Source organism: Denticeps clupeoides, chromosome 7 (genome assembly GCF_900700375.1).
Source record: "Denticeps clupeoides chromosome 7, fDenClu1.1, whole genome shotgun sequence".
Taxonomy (NCBI): domain Eukaryota; kingdom Metazoa; phylum Chordata; class Actinopteri; order Clupeiformes; family Denticipitidae; genus Denticeps; species Denticeps clupeoides.
The window spans coordinates 16,193,246-16,211,729 of NC_041713.1; the positions used below are offsets into that span (position 1 = coordinate 16,193,246).

General features: G+C 40.3%; 1 protein-coding gene and 2 long non-coding RNA genes across 4 annotated transcripts; 1 reads left to right on the forward strand and 2 right to left on the reverse strand.

The window, feature by feature from the left end:
• Window positions 1–2,628: 2,628 nt before the first annotated feature.
• LOC114794359 (immunoglobulin lambda-1 light chain-like) lies at window positions 2,629–13,453 on the reverse strand. 2 transcript variants are annotated; one of them, XM_028986865.1, is made up of 4 exons: window positions 13,263–13,453; window positions 12,859–13,184; window positions 7,802–7,835; window positions 2,629–3,082 (listed from the first exon to the last, which is right to left on the reverse strand). In XM_028986865.1, exons 1-4 carry the CDS (start codon window positions 13,441–13,443, stop codon window positions 2,760–2,762), a joined length of 864 nt encoding a protein of 287 aa, XP_028842698.1. In that variant the 5' UTR covers window positions 13,444–13,453; the 3' UTR covers window positions 2,629–2,759. The 2 variants fall into 2 exon arrangements, with proteins under 2 accessions (XP_028842698.1, XP_028842699.1); XM_028986866.1 differs by lacking the exons at window positions 7,802–7,835; window positions 12,859–13,184; window positions 13,263–13,453 and adding exons at window positions 3,504–3,537; window positions 3,971–4,296; window positions 4,552–5,315.
• On the forward strand, window positions 8,863–10,161 carry LOC114794372 (uncharacterized). The gene is made up of 3 exons (XR_003750343.1): window positions 8,863–9,014; window positions 9,268–9,486; window positions 9,676–10,161. It is a non-coding gene; the product is annotated as an uncharacterized LOC114794372 (long non-coding RNA).
• LOC114794373 (uncharacterized) lies at window positions 10,216–11,649 on the reverse strand. The gene is made up of 2 exons (XR_003750344.1): window positions 11,200–11,649; window positions 10,216–10,868 (listed from the first exon to the last, which is right to left on the reverse strand). It is a non-coding gene; the product is annotated as an uncharacterized LOC114794373 (long non-coding RNA).
• Window positions 13,454–18,484: the final 5,031 nt, after the last annotated feature.

An 18,484-nucleotide genomic window follows, 5' to 3' on the forward strand; every position in this document is an offset into this window, starting at 1 on the left:
TTTATTTTAACTAAGTGATGGAATATGTTGGTGACCATAACAGTAAATACTTTTCAATGGCATATTTTATGTTTGTATAATACTCTTCCAGCTTTATAAATAAAGAAATGGTTAAGGAAAAACAGGGCTTTTTTATAATCTGTGATTGCTACATTCATGTAGTTGTAAAAAGCATGACAATATATTAAGTAATCCAAAGTATTCAGAATACGTTACTCACATTGAGTAACTTAACGGAATACGTTACAAACTACATTTTGGGGCATGTATTCTGTAATCTGTAATGAATACATTTTAAAAGTAACCTTCCCAACACTGTCAATGACTGAGTGGCCTGCAGTGGCCATCTTGCCAATTTATAGGAGTCCCGTTACCTCATCTCCGTGTTGCTCCCGTTCACATGGATGGAATCATGTGACAGTTCTAGTGATATAGTTCTTGAGACCTGTCCTGGTCTGCAGACTTGGTCTTGTGTTGGTTTCAGGACATAACAGTCTCAATGGGATGAGGAAAAAAGATAAAACAGTACACCCTCACAGAACAGTATCAATAACACCGCGCCTATATTCAAATGCAACCAGTCATATGCATCTATTTTTACACTGTAACATTTTCTCAAAGAACACTGCCACCGCAACACAGTCCAGTTTGTGTGCGTGGGTTTGTGTTGTCAATTTGTGCTGGGATATATGCTGATTTTGTTGAACCACCCTGACAACATCTGCATTCACCAGACATCTGAAGAGAAAGTACCATGAAATGTAAGATAACTGATTACAAGTTTGTTGACTAGGTCTGCGTTTCTTGTCGTCAAATGATGAGGACGCACAGTACAGTTGTTTAGGGGGAGATATTTAGTTTTTTTTGCAAGCAGCTAAATCACTACTACAGAGTACATTATGTACCATGAAATACAAAAAAAAAAATCCTGTGCGCACAAGTTAGTGAAAGTGAAGTGATTGTCACTGTAAAACACTGCAGGACAGCACATGGTGACGAAATGTGTCCTCTGCTTTTAATCCGTGACCCTTAATGAACAGTGGGCAGCCATGGCAGGCATCATAGTTTACCCGGAGCCTCTGTCCCTGGTATAAGAGACTGAATATGAACATCTTTCTGGTACATCCCATCCCTTTCCCTTGATGAGTCTGATAAAATGGTTCTAGGAGATGATTGCTAAGAATATTATTTTCAGGTCTTGTAACAATGACAAACCTGGGAGATTTTAAATGAGAGACGTATGAACAATATAATTGAAAAGATAACATGAATTCAAATTTAAACACTTGACAGCTTTACCTTTTTGCTCTGACGTTGATCTGAGTAATGTCATGTTGATTCCAGCCAGTCTGTTTTCGGTCTTTGTCTTGCTCAGCCTTGGTCTTGGTCTCGCCTTATTGTGTCTTGGTCTTGGTTTTGATTCCCTCAAGTCCCTGCAATGCTGTTGTCTTGGTTTAGGTGTCTTGACAACAATAATACCATGTTGAGTTGTGACTATTATTACTGTTTGGTAACAAACCAAACACCTTTGTCGTGTTTGAGTCTCGACATGAACAAAAAAAAGAGTTCATTATAATAATAAAAAAAAAACATGTGATACAGATGACTTGATAGACATTCAGCTTCATTATTTAATGCATTTTAAGTCTGCGGTGTGGAGTCCAAATCACAAACAGAAGAAACAACAGTTCACAGGAGGGACTTGCCATTATGTACCACAGGCGTATTTAAATAGGAGGCTTGGACAAACAAAAATTTACTAACAGGTAGATCTCACACATTCAATATAAAACCATGTCCAGTCATCTCTTACATGCCAGAGCAGTGATGAGGGTCCCCAGCATGTCGCAGTGTGTGGTGTCCGTCGCTCTTAAGTTCCAGCTGAGAGATGAGCAGTGAGGAGAAGAGACACTGCAGGGTTTCAAATAAGGAGTCAGTGTGTTAAGAGGGCGTGGCTTTTGCTTTGGGGACATTTAAAAGACCAGTTCGTCCCAGTCTAAAACCAAGATGCACCAGTCGTACTTTAACTATACCAGGAGGTGGAAATTGACTTTAGTATGAACACCAGCAGTCTGTATGATGTCAGTGTAATTTCTACATGTGTCAGCAGGACATAGAAAGGTAGACATGTTTCTCCCTCCTCTCTACACCTACAGTCCATCAACACTGGTGGGTTTGTTCCTGTAAGAACTGAGAGCAGATAAATGAAGCTGCACATTTACATGGAGCTATAAATACTGACCAGAGAACAGCAGGTGTATCCTGGATGAAAGAAAGAGCAGTGGAGTGTGAGTGTCCTACACACTCATCATTACATTTTTATTTCATTAAAGGATACTTGTTTTAAAAGAGAATTAATGCTTCTAATACTAATATCTATTTAGTTTTTAATATTTATTTACTTTTATTTTTGATTACAGAAAGTAAGATGGAATGGAAGGTGTGACTATTTTGTGATTTTAAATGCCTAAATAAAATACATCAAGTGATTAAAGGAAATGTAATTTTGAATAACAGCTTTTGTTTTGGTGATTTTATTTGGGACGTCTCTGAGCCACTGTATGGCAGCAAAACTCCAGCAAAAAACTTGGTGAGAAAGTATAAAAATAATCTGTGGGGTTTGTAATCAAAGAACTTTAATTGAAACAAAGCAACATGTTCAACAGAACACGAACAGCGACAAACACTCAATAGGAGACAAGAGCAAATCAACAAAACTTTACTGCAGCAGCAGCAACTGAGAGAATAAAACGGTGAAATTAGGTGCTGCAGTCAGATTTCTTCATCTTCTTAGAGGCACTTGTCCCAGCAGCAGACACTTCACATGAAAACTCCTTGTCGCTGCTCCACTCAGACGTCTGTGTGGTCAAATAGCTGCTCATTCTGAACTTTTTGTTGGGCTGCTGCTCAGCAGGACCAGTGAAGACCCCACTGGTGACTGGACTCCCACCGACGGTCCAGCGGACATCGGCGAAGCCCACGGACACGTCCTGAACCAAACACACCAGAGTGACTTGGAGTGACTGGAGATCCTCACTGGATGGAGGGAAGAGAGTCACAGCAGGAGCAGGAAGTGTGGAGTCTGAACAAAGAGAGAGAAATGAGCTCAGAAACAAGATTCAACAGCATTTTACACCACAGAGAGTTACCATGAAGAAACGTTTAATACTTAAAATCTAACCATAAATCTATTACTTCAATGAAAGAAAGTGTAACCAATTTTTTTTTCATATAAAACAGTCATTTAGCTTTGGAGTATTTCAGTGTTGACAGATTCAAAATGCTAAGAAAAAAATTAAAAACATTGTGATCATTTCTAAATAATTTAATAAAAGTGTTTTTTTTTTATCTGTAACAGTAACAACAACTGAATGGTTTCCACAAATTTAAACATTTGAGAATTAATTAATATATTAACAATGGACCCAATATTATTCTAAAATGTAACTTTAAGTATAAAATGAGATCTGAAATGAAAGGGATGAGATGGAAAGTGGACTTACCCGTGACAAACAGCTTGGTTCCTTTGCCGAATACCACAGTGATTCATTTCATATCTCCACCCGTACAAAAACCTCCTCACGTTCAGAACTGAGCGGAAGAAGCTGAAGCCTCCAGTTCCCTCCAGCCAGTCACTTTCTCTTCTAATTCTTCTCATCACAACTCAACAATCATTTCAAAGCCTGAACTCTCATCCTTCTTCATACAGGACCAGAGAGAGACGATGATGAAGGTGTAAAACTAGAAAACAGCAGGATGCTGCTATGGTGGAGGAATCAGATCGTCTCCAGCTAGAGCATCAGCTCATCATTTAAAAGCATCAATTCTCTTTTCTACTTGATTGTTCAGAACATTTACTGGTGGACTGAAGATCCCTGCATCACATGAACATCTTGCAGAAGCTGAACTGTACAGAGCTGCCGGCTCTGCAGTCAGGAGGTTTTTGTCATGCTGTCAATCACTGTGATACAGCAGCACTAGCAGAGCTGTCCCATGTTCCACAGTAATACACAGCAGAGTCTTCCACCTCCACATTACTGATTATCAACTGGTAGTCTGTACTTGATGAAGCTTTAGATGTGAAGCGACTGGATGAAAAGCCAGTTCCATAAAGATCAGGTGAACTGTGAGAATGATAGAACCTCAACACAAACTGAGGAGCTTCACCTGGAACCTGCTTATACCAAGAAACATAATTGCCCTCATCTTTTACAATGTTGCAGTGAAATTTCACATCAGCACCAATCTTCAAAGAAGCTTCTGGTTCCTGAGTTAAAACTTTCTGACCGCTGGCGTCTGTGGGTTAAAACAAGACATAAAGATTAAAATGAATCCCAACATACAAAACATGTTATATTTTTGTGGAAGGGACTTTATTCATGCATTATTACATGTAATGTATACATGTTTAAATGATTTAACACAGCAAATATTGGATTTAGGATACTTCTATTAAAAAAAAAACAGTAAATCTGTGACAAAATATGTTTTATAACATATAAAAGATCTGCACAAAAAAATAATGTATAAAAAAAACACAGATCTCCTTACATGCCAGAGCAGTGATGAGGGTGCAGAGGATCCCCAGCATGTTGCAGCGTGTGGTGTGAGACCTTCTTAAGATGCAGCTGAGAGATGAGCAGCTTGGAGTGAGGAGAGGAGACACTGCAGGGTCTCAAATAAAGAACCAATCAGGATGTAGTGGGGAGGAGCTTTACAAACAGCCAATGAGGTGATTGTGATTTGTTCCTGCAGGTTGTATCACACACAGCGCAGGTAGACAAAATAGAAAGAGGTTGTGTGGGAGGAGATGAGAAACCAAATTATGAACAGCGCAAAGAGGTGAATAAATCTCCACCAGTTTATTTTGCAAACATGAGTCAACCGAAGCTGCAACCCCCACCGGTGAAGGAGGTTAAGGACAAGACGAGGATCGAGCCTTCTGGGTTTTGAAGTTCTGGAGAACAACACAATGACTGAGCAAATGACAGCTATCGCTCAACAGCTTCAATACCGTGTTCTCCTGGTCATGTGAACGTGATCAAGTGAGAGTTTGTGGGAGTGAATTAATAAAAGAAAGCATTTTGTACAGAAATCATTCTAAAACAGGGGAGTTTTCTGAAGCTGAGTGGTTCAAACGAGGTGTGAGAGAAGCAGTTTACTGCAAGATTGAACAACCCTCATGAAACAGAGGGACATAACTTATCACACATTTACAATGCGGTTCTTTGAACTGTACCCAGGTGGTTTCAAAGTCGTTCACACCCTGGATTAGGTGGTCTCATCAACAAACATGAAAGCCAGGGAGAAGGACAACCCACAGGTGACCACCAACTACTATTTTTTTATTCAAAGAATGATTTTGTACCATCCCGAATGGCTTATATAACCAGCATGCTGTCAATCACAAAGGCCCTTTAGATAGAAATGTGTCCTCTGCTTTTAACCAGCACCCTCAGTGAGCATTGGCAGCCATGACAGGCGCCCGGGGGGCAGTGTGTGGGGACAGTACTTTGCTCAGTGGCACGTCAGTGTCACCTTGGCGGATCGGGATTTGAACCGGCAACCTTCTGATTACGGGCCGCTTCCTTAACCGCTAGGCCACCATTGAGATAGTCTGTTTAAGAAAGATTTTATCAAATTAATTAATTTGTGTGACTTCTTTGAATAGCTTCTATTATGCCTTTAATGACATTAAATAAAGTGACCTTGTTTCTCTCAGTACCTAATGTACACACTGACTACACGTTGAAGGTTTCTGCATCTTCTCTTGTCTTCTGAAAGCAGAAGTGAATGTGAGCAATGAGGAGGTTTTTGTCATGGTGTCAGTCACTGTGATACCCACTCTTTAGCAGAGCTGTCCCATGTACTACAGTAATACACAGCAGAGTCTCCCACCTCCACATCATTAATTATCAGACTGTAATCTGACTTTGATGTGTGTTTAGAGGTGAATTTAGGAGATGAGAAACCAGAACCATAAGTTGGAGCGCTATTAGGGTGATAAAAGAAAAGCACAAACTGAGGAATTCCTCCAGGAACTTGTTTATACCACCAAGCAGCTGAATCAGTTACTGTCCCCAGATTACAGTCCATAGTGACCATTTGTCCTTTACTCTTGGTGAGATCAGGAGGACTCTGTGTCACCACAATAACACCACTGATACCTGGGAAAGAACAAGACGAAGTGTATAACAGGCAGATCTCACACATCCAATATAAAACCATGTCCAGTCGTCCCTTACCTGCCAGAGCAGTGATGAGGGTGCAGAGGATCCCCAGCATGTCGCAGTGTGTGGTGGAGTCCCTCTTAAGATCCAGCTGAGAGATGAGCAGTGAGCTGAGGAGACACTGCAGGGTCTCAAATAAGGTGTCTGTGCGTTAAGAGGGCGTGGCTTTTGCTTTGGGGACATTTAAGAGACCAGTTTGTCCCAGTCAGACACAGACCAAGATCCACCAGCTGCAACAGTCGTACAGTCATACATTTGTTCCTGTAAGAACTGAAAGCAAAAAAAATGAAGCTGCAAATTTACATAGAGCTATAAATACTGACCAGAGAACAGCAGGTGTATCCTGCTATTACTTTTATTATCAATTAACAACAGAAAATAAGATAAATGGAATGGAAGGTGTGACATTGGTGGTCCATTGAATGTTTAATGGGTTCAATTCAAGATATCAATATTATTTGAATTTAAGTATCTGCTCTGAAGTCTTAAATACATGACTGATGGATTTTAACAGTATTCTATTTAGTGATTTTAGGTGTCTTAAACCATCACATCAAGTGATTAAAGGAAATGGCATTTGAATAAGAGCTTTATTAGAAAACTGCAGCGGTGAAAAACAAACCAAACCAAAAGTGCTAAATACAACAACAACACAATTCACAGGAGGACAACACACCATGAAAGGAGAGACAAAACAACTACACAAAGCCACAACTAACCACACTAATCACTAACACAAGAACAACTCTTATCTAACTCTAACACAATCCAAACTCCAAAACTCTCCTCTCGCTTCTTCCTCCTCCGGGTCCACAACAATAAGCCCTGAATGGTGGCTGGAAGGGACCTTAAGTAGTTCTCTGTCCTGTGCGCTGATTGGCTGCCAGTTGACGAGGGAATTGGTGGGTGGAGCTATAAATACAAATCTCCTCCCCCAGCAGACAGCCTAAAAGAGAACACGCACAAAACAGAGCACCCCAAGCCATTCTACAGCCTAAAGGACGTAACAATCAAAAGACTTTAATTGCAGCAGAACATGAACAGGAAAAAACACTCAATAGGAGACAAGAGCAAATCAACAAAACTTTACTGCAGCAGCAGCAACTGAGAGAATAAAACGGTGAAATTAGGTGCTGCAGTCAGATTTCTTCATCTTCTTAGAGGCACTTGTCCCAGCAGCAGACATGAAGAGTATGAAGAGTAAAGACAACAATTTTTTAAAAAGTGACAAATTTGAACCTTAATAAAAATTTAAATAAAATAGTTCATTATTGTTGAAGCATTTCACAGTTCAATAAGTGTAAAAACCATCAGAAATTTAATTAAGCAGTAATTTAATTTCACAGTAATTTAAGTAAAACATTATATATATAATGTAATGCTTAAATTTTTATTCTTTTTAGTCTTTAACAGTAATTGCTGCTCTTTTCTGCCTTTTGACTGTTTTTCATATATTTAAACATTTCAGAATGAATTCAGATTTTAATAACAGACCAAGTATGTTCAAAAGTTGAATTTACAGTATAAAGTGAGAACTGAAATGAAAGGGATGAGATGGAAAGTGGACTTACCCGTGACAAACAGCTTGGTTCCTTTGCCGAATACCACAGTGATTCATTTCATATCTCCACCCGTACAAAAACCTCCTCACGTTCAGAACTGAGAGGAAGAAGCTGAAGCCTCCAGTTCCCTCCAGCCAGTCACTTTCTCTTCTAATTCTTCTCATCACAACTCAAGCATCATTTTCCTGAACACTCATCCTTCTTCATACAGGACTAGTGAGAGACGATGATGAAGGTGTAGAACTAAAAAACAGCAGGATGCTGCTATGGTGGAGGAATCAGATCGTCTCCAGCTAGAGCATCAGCTCATCCTTTTAAAGCATCAATTCTCTTTTCTACTTGATTGTTCAGAACATTTACTGGTGGACTGAATCACATGAACATCTTGCAGAAGCTGAACTGTACAGAGCTGCTGGCTCTGCAGTCAGGAGGTTTTTGTCATGCTGTCAATCACTGTGATACAGCAGCACTAGCAGAGTTGTCCCATGTTCCACAGTAATACACAGCAGAGTCTCCCACCTCCACATTACTGATTATTAACTGGTAGTCTGTACTTGATGAAGCTTTAGATGTGAAGCGACTGGATGAAAAGCCAGTTCCATAAAGATCAGGTGAACTGTGAGAATGATAGAACAGCACCAATCTTCAAAGAAACTTCTGGTTCCTGAGTTAAAACTTTCTGACCACTGGCGTCTGTGGGTTATAACAAGACATAAAGATTAAAATTAATCTCAACATACAAAACATGTTATATTTTTGTGGAGTATAGTATTCATATACTATTACATGTAATGTATACTTGTTTAAATGATTTAACACAGCAAGTCTTGATTTTAGGCTACTTCTGTTTAAGAAAAAAAACTGTAAATCTGTGACAAAATATGTTTTATATACGGTGGCCCTGAAGTGCAAACCACAACAACAAAAGAAGAATCACAGCGACAAAATAAGAATCACAACGACAAATTGAGAATCACAATTACATTAAGAAACCGGAAAGGGTAGGTACCAGTCAGCAACGGGAGACATCGCTGATTGGACGACAGTCTTTCGTCTTTGGAACCGGACGTTCCTCTGCCTGTAGCGCATTTCGTTTGAACGGCGGAATGTTTTGTTCAGACTGTGGGAAAAAAGTTGGTGGAGGAATCACCGAACTTTTGCAGCGGCTGTGGCAAAAGGCTTTATGACGCATCTAGCATCGGAGGCACTTCACTCCCATCGAGTAAGTTAATAAGCATGATAAAAGGTTTGTTTTTATGGTTGTATTAGCCTAGCATTAGCTTTTTCCAGACCATAGCAGACCAGAGGGTCGCTACAATATTTATGGAAAACTAATATGCATTACTTTGTTTGACATCCATTTGTGGCATGTTTTAAATTAGACCAAAATGTAACGGGATATTTTTTTCAAACACTATAAAATGACCAAGAACAAAGCTAAATTGATACTTAAATATTACTAATTATATACCCAGGTCTCAGTTTTGGATGGACTTGTTTGGAGACCTAAGAGACTCTGGAAACTTCAATGGAAGCCACGAACACCAATACTTGCTGAGATTCTGCTTCAGCAGGGTTCTACAGACAGACCTGGATGAATGCAAAGACCTCTGGAACAAACACAGGATCTGGCCAAGCAGACTTGCATCGTGTCCAGGGGGGATTCCAAACGAACTCTATCTCTTGCCTCACAGGTATTTGAGTTCTTAACAAAATTAATTAAGCTTTTGCATTAAACTAAATGCAAATTATCTTATTGCTTAAGTTGGTTAATATATATTCATAATTTTATACATAAGTATGATAGAGCAGTTTATAACCTGTCACTGCATGCGTTGATTTATATAGTTCCATATTGTCACTGTTCTATTTTCATTTTGCAGATATGGTCCAAGAGACTGTGGATTTGCTGTTGAGGAGAGGGAACTGGATGCGTTTCCTGAGGAGAGGCTACCGGTTGGATTGTATGGTGATCCAAACATTGAGGAATATTTACAACAGGCTCTACAACAAAACACACTATAGCAGCCACAAGACTGGGAATCAGCCACAGAACTGTATTTAGCCCTGAAGGACATAGCTGGGTTTTAGACACAACTGAACTTCAGTTTTGAATGTGTAATAAGGCACTCCACGCGTCATCCACTCACGAGTTGCTATACAGCTGATGGACAGCCATAATGAAAAACAGAAGGGTCAGAGTTACTCTGACGAAGACATACACTGTGTTGACACTTTAGTGCCTTTCCTTTTTTGCACCTAATAGAACCTTTGGACTCAATGGAGTGCTCCAGCCCTTCTGTTTTTCCTTCAGTTTTTAATGTATGTAGTGGTTACTTTCAGTCTTGCTAAATTGAATATAATATTGTTCATAATATACAGCACATGGTATGGATTTAAATATTAACATTTATCCACAAGGAAACATTTAAAATTTTCTTTAATAAAACCATTTATAAATAGTGTCCAGCATTTGTTACTTTTCCAACATACACAATATTCAGAATAAAACAAGTGTTTAACAAGATGGAAGTTGCTTGTCACATGAATGTGTTAAGTAGTGTGCCAAGGGCAGCTGAACTTCACAGGGTAACATAGTGACTGTAACATGACCTTGGTGATTTAAGAACATCCCAATCCTGGAGCATTTTGAATTCCAAAGTCCATGTTGGCCTTAAAGATGCTGTATGCGTCACAGATGGGTAGCTTCAGAGTATTTGCACGTGTGTTTGCAACTGGAAAAGGTGAATAACTTAAAAACTGGATGCATGGTGGTGGTGTCATTCCTGCCGGTGGAACTGCCGTCAGCCCTGTGGCAAACATCAAATCTTCCAGACACACTGCTGTTGCCTTCTCTGAAAGAAGAAAGTAAACACTGTAGTACATTACAGAAAATTAATTTCCTTACCTCTCCTTTCATAAAACTATAAACAAAAAGGTATCCATTCAAGCCTTCAGAATCAAGGAGACTATCTGCCCAAAAGCCAAGTGTTAGGACCTCCTTATGCCGCCTGTTGCTTCCTGCTGGGCTGAGATCTGGTCTGAACATGCTCTCCAGTTCTGAAGCAGTCAGGGCCTTGGCAGAGAAGCATAGGAGTGGGGTCAGCACACTGGAATGCTGTTGCAGTGCACTTAAAAAACTAATCCCAAAAGCCAGGCTCACTCTGAAAATCACGGCTCAATAAAGGAACAAGCTAACCTGCAGTCATTCAGCTTATTCACTATGCAATATGCTTGTGGACAAGCCTGGTTCGTGGCACCCTAGCTGTGAGGTTTGTTTAACACTAGAACTGCCCCCAAACCTTCACTACTAGAAAGGTCTTGAGCAGTCATTTTGACAACGGTGTGCATTTTCAAATGAGCCTCGATTTTCCGAGTTCGCTTCGTGGAACAGCACTGGTACCTACCCTTTCCGGTTTCTTAATGTAATTGTGATTCTTCTTTTGTCGTTGTGGTTTGCACTTCAGGGCCACCGTATTTATAACATGTAGATCTGTACAAAAAATAATGAAATAAAAATACACTGATCTCCTTACATGCCAGAGCAGTGATGAGGGTGCAGAGGATCCCCAGCATGTTGCAGCGTGTGGTGTGAGACCTTCTTAAGATGCAGCTGAGAGATGAGCAGCTTGGAGTGAGGAGAGGAGACACTGCAGGGTCTCAAATAAGGAACCAGGATGTAGTGGGGAGGAGCTTTACAAACAGCCAATGAGGTGATTGTGATTTGTTTCTGCAGTTTGTATCACACTGTGACGTCTACGGACTTACGGGGAAAGGAAGCGCAGAGGTTTGACATGCTGGGAATGGGTTTTATTAACAAATAAACAATAAATACAAATAAACAGCGGCGCGGTGGCCAAAACGGGAAATAAAGGGGAATAAACTTAAACAAACCCGCAGGCGTGTGGCGATTGCCAGAAATCACAACATAACACATAAAGTCTAGTTTGTGTAGAGTCCACGAAAATGTCGTCCCTTCCGAAGGGGCGGAATTCTGTGGTCTTTATGCACCGTCAGGATTGGCCACCGGTGGTGAGCCCAGCTGCAGTCAATCCTGACACACACACACAGCGCAGGTAGACAAAATAGAAAGAGTTTGTGTGGGAGGAGATGAGAAACGTGAGTAAATCTCCACTAGTTTATTCTGCAAGTGCGAGTCAACCGAAGCTGCAACCCCCACCAGAGAAGGAGGTTAAGGACAAGACGAGGATCGAGCCTACTGGGTTTTGAAGTTCTGGAGAACAACACAATGACTGAGCAAATGACAGCTATCACCCATCAGCTTCAATACCGTGTTCTACTGGTCATGTGAACGTGATCACGTGAGAGTTTGTGGGAGTGAATTAATAAAAGAAAGCATTTTGTACAGAATTAATTGTAAAACTGGTGAGATTTCTAAAGCTGAGAGAAGCAGTTTACTGCAAGATCGAACAACCCTATTAAACAGAGAGACGTAACTTATCATCCATTTACAATGCGGTTCTTTCAACTGTACCCAGGCAGTTTCAAAGTCCTTCACACCCTGGTTCAGGTGGTCTCATAAACATACATGAAAGCCAGGGAGAAGGACAAGTGACACCCAACTTCCCACAAATGATCATTTTTTTTTATAATTTTGACCCCTTTTAATACAAATAATCACCCCAAATGCATTAACCAATAATTGGCTCGTACAACAAGTCAGGTTGCCATGTTCTTTTTAGTTTTCTTGCCTTTTATATGCCCTGCCTGTCACGACCATGCAGGCATGGCAGGTCAGTGTCACCTTGGCGGATCAGGATTTGAACCGGCAACCTTATGATTATGGGGCCGCTTCCTTAACCGCTATGCCTCTGAGATATTCTGTTTAAGAAAGATTCTATTAAATCAATTACTTTGTGTGTCTTCTTTGAGTGGCTTCTATTATGCCTTTAATGACATTAAATAAAGTGACCTTGTTTCTCTGAGTACATAATGTACACACTGACTACACGTTGAAGGTTTCTGCATCTTCTCTTGTCTTCTGAAAGCAGAAGTGAATGTGAGCAGTGAGGAGGTTTTTGTCATGGTGTCAGTCACTGTGATACGTACTCCTTAACAGAGTCGTCCCATGTCTTACAGTAATACACAGCAGAGTCTCCCACCTCCACATCATTAATTATCAGACTGTAATCTGACTTTGATGTGTGTTTAGAGGTGAATTTAGGAGATGAGAAACCAGAACCATAAGTTGGAGCGCTATGAGAGTGGTGAAAGAAAAGCACAAACTGAGGAATTCCTCCAGGAACTTGTTTATACCACAAAGCAGCTGAATTAGTTACTGTCCCCAGATTACAGTCCATAGTGACCATTTGTCCTTTACTCTTGGTGAGATCAGGAGGACTCTGTGTCACCACAATAACACCACTGATACCTGGGAAAGAACAAGATGAAGCGTATAACAGGCAGATCTCACACATTCAATATAAAACCATGTCCAGACGTCCCTTACCTGCCAGAGTAGTGATAAGGAGGCAGAGGATCCCCAGCATGTCGCAGTGTGTGGTGGAGTCCCTCTTAAGTTCCAGCTGAGCAGCTTGGAGTGAGGACAGGAGACACTGCAGGGTCTCAAATAAGGAGTCAGTCTGGGTGTGAAGAGGGCGTGGCTTTTGAAACAGCCAATCACTGATCATGATTTAAACTGCTGAGCACTAATAAATTATAAAAATCTCACTGAATCACACAGATATAGACAACATTCAGTCCCTGTAAGAATTGAAAGCAAATATATGAAGCTCCACATTTACATGAAGCTATAAATACTGACCAGAGAACAGCAGGTGTATCCTGGATGAAAGAAAGAGCAGTGGAGTGTGAGTGTCCTACACACACATCATTACTTTACTTCAAGTGGGTTTTGATTCAACTTTAAGCCTGTATTAAACTGAAACTAATCTACTAACATTCAGACTTCTCCTTACTGTCACACAGAATCAAGGTTTCAAGTGTCCTGAAGAGAGAAGATTGTAAGAAATTGTGAATGATAGAACATTGATAGATAAATGAATGCAAGAAAATGCTACCCAATATATGGGGTTGTGAAATATTGCAAATGTTGCTAGTTTATTACAAAAAAAAATACACTCAACCTTGTTCTACCTGGTCATTACCTGGTGCCTTAAATGCTTAACTGGATCTGACCAAATAAATAATACATGTTTTGGATCACTAATCCTTGAACCTGATAATTTGGCCTGACTACACCACAAGGGCTTTAGATTTGGGTTTTGGTTGTCCAGATTTTATATCAAATTACCTAATAACAGAGGACAGTAGAAAGGAAACTAACCTACAGTTAAGAGGTAAACATCCACCAAACCTGCATGTTCTTAGACTGCGGGAGGAAACCAGTGAATCTGGAGCAAACCATGCAAAAAATAAAGGGAAACACACAAAACTCCAGACAACTAGTGGAGTAGTTGGAGTATTACATAATGTGTTGTGACCGAGCCTTGTTCACCACCACAGCCTGTACACATGTGTGAACTGAGGAAACCGGTCATATGGAGTTTGCTGGAAAAAGGAATCTTGTCTCATTCTTGCCAGATGTAGGATTGCAGTGGCTCGGCAGTGCTGGGTCTTATCCTTCATTTCACCACGCACCAAACGTTTCCTTCAGCAAAAGGTCTGGACTGCAGGCAGGCCAGTTCAGCACACGGACTCCTCTATTAAGAAGCCATGCTGTTGTAAGACATGAAGTATGTGAGTGGTTGAGAGCTTTTTAAGAGTCACAGGGCTGAGATTTGTTGTCATTTGCTGCTTCATCCTTTTTTAAAATCTATAACACGATGACATCAGCGTTCTCTTTTATTATCGCAAACTTGTTCCACTTCTTTAAAATGGCCAGGAATTAGTAGTGAGAGAATTGGGAAGGCCTGCAACACTTGATCCCATTGACTTTAAAATATTTCCCGTAGTAGAAAAAATGATAAAACCAACCTTCATTCATGTCCAGGTCATAGACAAATAATCTTAAACACAAGAAACAAGCATAAATGGTAGACGTAACAGTACACTTTACACAATGACTAAGGAAAACCATCCATATAGAGAATGTGAAGTTCACTTCAGTGCTGTTGAATTGTGGGTAACCAACTTGATTAACCAGAATGGAATTAATTAATACATCAACAGGTCCACTGATCATCATAGAATGATGAAACGAATGCAGATATGAGTGACATGCAGTCTTTAACACAACACGGGTGTGACCAGAGAAGAAGGCAGCCAGTAAACTCAGTGCAGACTGTACAGGAAATACAGACACATATAAAGAGGCTAGTCATAACCATGAACCAGTGGCGCCCTCTGATGGTCAAGGAATGCCAGGGCATCACAATGGAGCTGCTCCTGGAATTAATCTTTACTTTACTTTACTTGGCAGAAGCTTTTATCCAAAGCAACTTACAAGAGGATGACACCAGCAATTCTTGTTCAGTTTCTATTGATTTTGAGTAAAAAAAAAACTTAGAGTCCAGATAAGGCCTAATTTGGTAAGAAACTGTTAAGTGCTAGACAAAAAAAACAATTATTTTGTGAGTGTGTGTGCATGTGCGTGCGTTTGAACAAGTGAGTTCTCAACTGCTTCTTAAAGGTGCTGGTAGTCTCGGCTAGTCGAATGGAGCAGGGCAAGTTGTTCCACCAGCCAGGGACAACAAAGGAGAACAGAGTCGATTGGGATCGGAGACCCGTGAAGAGTGAATTTTCAGTATCGTTTCATTTGAGTGGAGCTAGCTAGTAGTGTATAAGAGGGTGCACTTCCATTTACAGCCCTATAGGCCGCATCAAGGATTTAAACTCAATGCGAGCCAGTGGAGAGAGGTGAGAAGAGGATTTTAATCCAATGTAAATTGTAGTAAAGTGCTGTTCAGTGTAATGTGTGTGGTGGGAATTGTTTGGTTTCAGGAAGCTTCTTGGATTGATCAGTATTGCGGGAAAAGCATTTCTCCTCACAGCATTTCAAAATGAAGCCGTATGTGTTAGTGGTGAGAAGTCATGTTGGTGCATTTTTTTAACAACTAAAAAATTGCTTAGGTCCATACAAGGCTATCAACAGAGATATTCCATTCATGTAATGTTAATATGGAGCCTAACCAGGTATGATTCTGAGAGCCTACTGTTTATTAACTTAACATTTAGGATAATTTCCTGTAATTGTAACTGTTGACCCAAAGAAGCATATTGTTGGCAGCCTGACAACAAACTAAATGTGATATCAGATCCTCAGGTCTTGATAACAGGTATCACAAGATTACAAACTGATGTCAGAATGTCATCAGCTTTCATGCTTCCATGCTTGAATACAATATATATAATATCTGACCTCATGCCACCAATCACTGTTTTTTACTTTACCAAGCTATTCTTGTACCAATTATGAAACAATCTGTCAGATGGGGAAAAAAGTTGGAAAGGCCATGTGAAAAGTCCAGATCAGGTTAAGTCATTATATTTAGACATAAGCAACATGGACAAAATCATGTTGTTGTCATAGAGCCTGAAGAATGTTGCCCAAAAGGTTTATCAAAATTTTGTGCGAGAAAAGTGTCTCTGCAATCGTAGCATCTTAGCAATATTCTTCTCACAAGGAATCGATGTATTGGCTTAAAACCCAGCAACGTTCAATTACTTAGTACATGCACCATTTTGTATTACTACAGTATCAAATGTTATTATGCAGTAATAACATGAGATCAATGCACACCCACCCACCCACCCACCCACTCTGTCCTCATTATTGTTTAATCTTGTGGTAAAAATGGTCCCACCTCATTCTATATGTATTTTATAGTACAACAAACCGTTGCACAGTATCACACCTTTTTTTTGCTCAGGTGTGGGGAGGGACGGTGAACACCAATGTAGGGGAAACATAACAGAGTTTATCTGGTACGCACTGAATCAAGTCCTGCTGGTGTGTGTCAGGGTGGTAGTAGCCTAGCGGGTAACACACTCACCTATGAACCAGAAGACCCAGATTCAAATCCCACATACTACCAATGTGTCCCTGAGCAAGACACTTATCCCTGAGTGTCTCCAGGGGGGGACTGTCCCTGTAACTACTGATTGTAAGTCGCTCTGGATAAGGGCGTCTGATAAATGCTGTAAATGTAAATGTAAAAAGTCCTACGCCTTTGTAGAGATGATGTGCTGATCCAACAAGGTCAGGACTTCAGGGGGACACAGGGGGAACAGCTCCGGCTGCGTGTTGGAGATCTGCTCTGCCCTATCTGTGGCGCCGCCTGGTGATATGGAGCCCCGATCACGCCAATGGTAATCAGCGTCAGCCTCCTCCTGTGGCGTCCAGAGGAAGCTGAACGTCACACTCAATCATCATCTCACCTGCACTTTCACCCACTGCTTACTTTAAATTATATATTGTAGACTGAATAATTAATTAAACTTTTACTTATATTATATATATCTTTTTGATAACCCTAGTTTAAATGTGCATCTGCTGGTTTGCTCCAAACGTTATCTCGCTGTAGTTGTATAGAGACAGTAAAGGCATCTATCTATTTATGCATTGGTTCCTGATGCCCAAATGTTCCTTGGAAGGTTAACTCATAGATTTTGGGTCATAAAAACAAATAAAACCAAAAATTGCAGGTAAAATGCAGGTCTAGCTGGTGTGAACAGGTATGTAAAATTATACTTTCAAAGGGTCAGCAAGACCGAGTGTCAATTTTACACTTAAAAAGTTGATTTTAACACCGTTTTCGATAGCATCCCACTTAAAATTAGAGTAAAATTTACTCTATGGCCAGTGTTGAGTTAATTCTACTCAATTTTGTGACAAAATTAACTATGAAATGTATAAAAATATTTAACACTGAGGTAATATTATTACACCGTATAGTTTTTTTGAACCCCCGAAATTAATTTAATAATAACACTCTAATGTGTAATTATATACCATTTTTATTTCCCTGTAGTGTTAGTGCAGTAGGGCAGTGGTGGCCTAGTGGGTAAGGAAGCTGAGGTGCCACAGAGCAGAGCACCGTCCCCACACGCTGCTCCCTGGGTGCCTGTCATAGCTGCCCACTGCTCACCAAGGCCGATGGTTCAAATCAGGGGACACATTTCATTGTGTTTCACTATGACAATCACTTCACTTCACATATTTATCATATACTACAAAAGGCCTGTGACGAAACCTATATTTTGTAGCATGTCCTCACTTGACATCAGTGAAACTGTTAATACACTTGTAGGACAGGGCAGGAGACTTTGTAGGAACAAGTCAATTTTTACTCCATTTTAGGGTGGTAGTAGCCTAGTGGGAAACACAACCGCCTATGAACCAGAAGACTCAGGTTCAAACCCCACTTACTACCATGCTGGTACTAATCCACGCTGTGTACAGCCGAATCTTCACTGTGTGTCTGCAGAACTTTACACTGACATTTAAATCGGCTGTTAGAGTTGGTTTAATCCTCATAGACTTGTAAACAGGTTTACTCTGAACTAGATGAGCAATAAAATTCTGTACATTATATGATGCGGCCTTCACACAGTGTTTTTGAGAATATCTCCGAATCCAACATCTGCAAATACATTTTGAGTCCGGAGCTGGAAAGGGGCTCCCAAGAATGGCTAATTATGTACTTACATTGAATTCATTTAAAAATGAACTGGAAAATGAAATGACTTCCAAATAGTTAAAACATATTC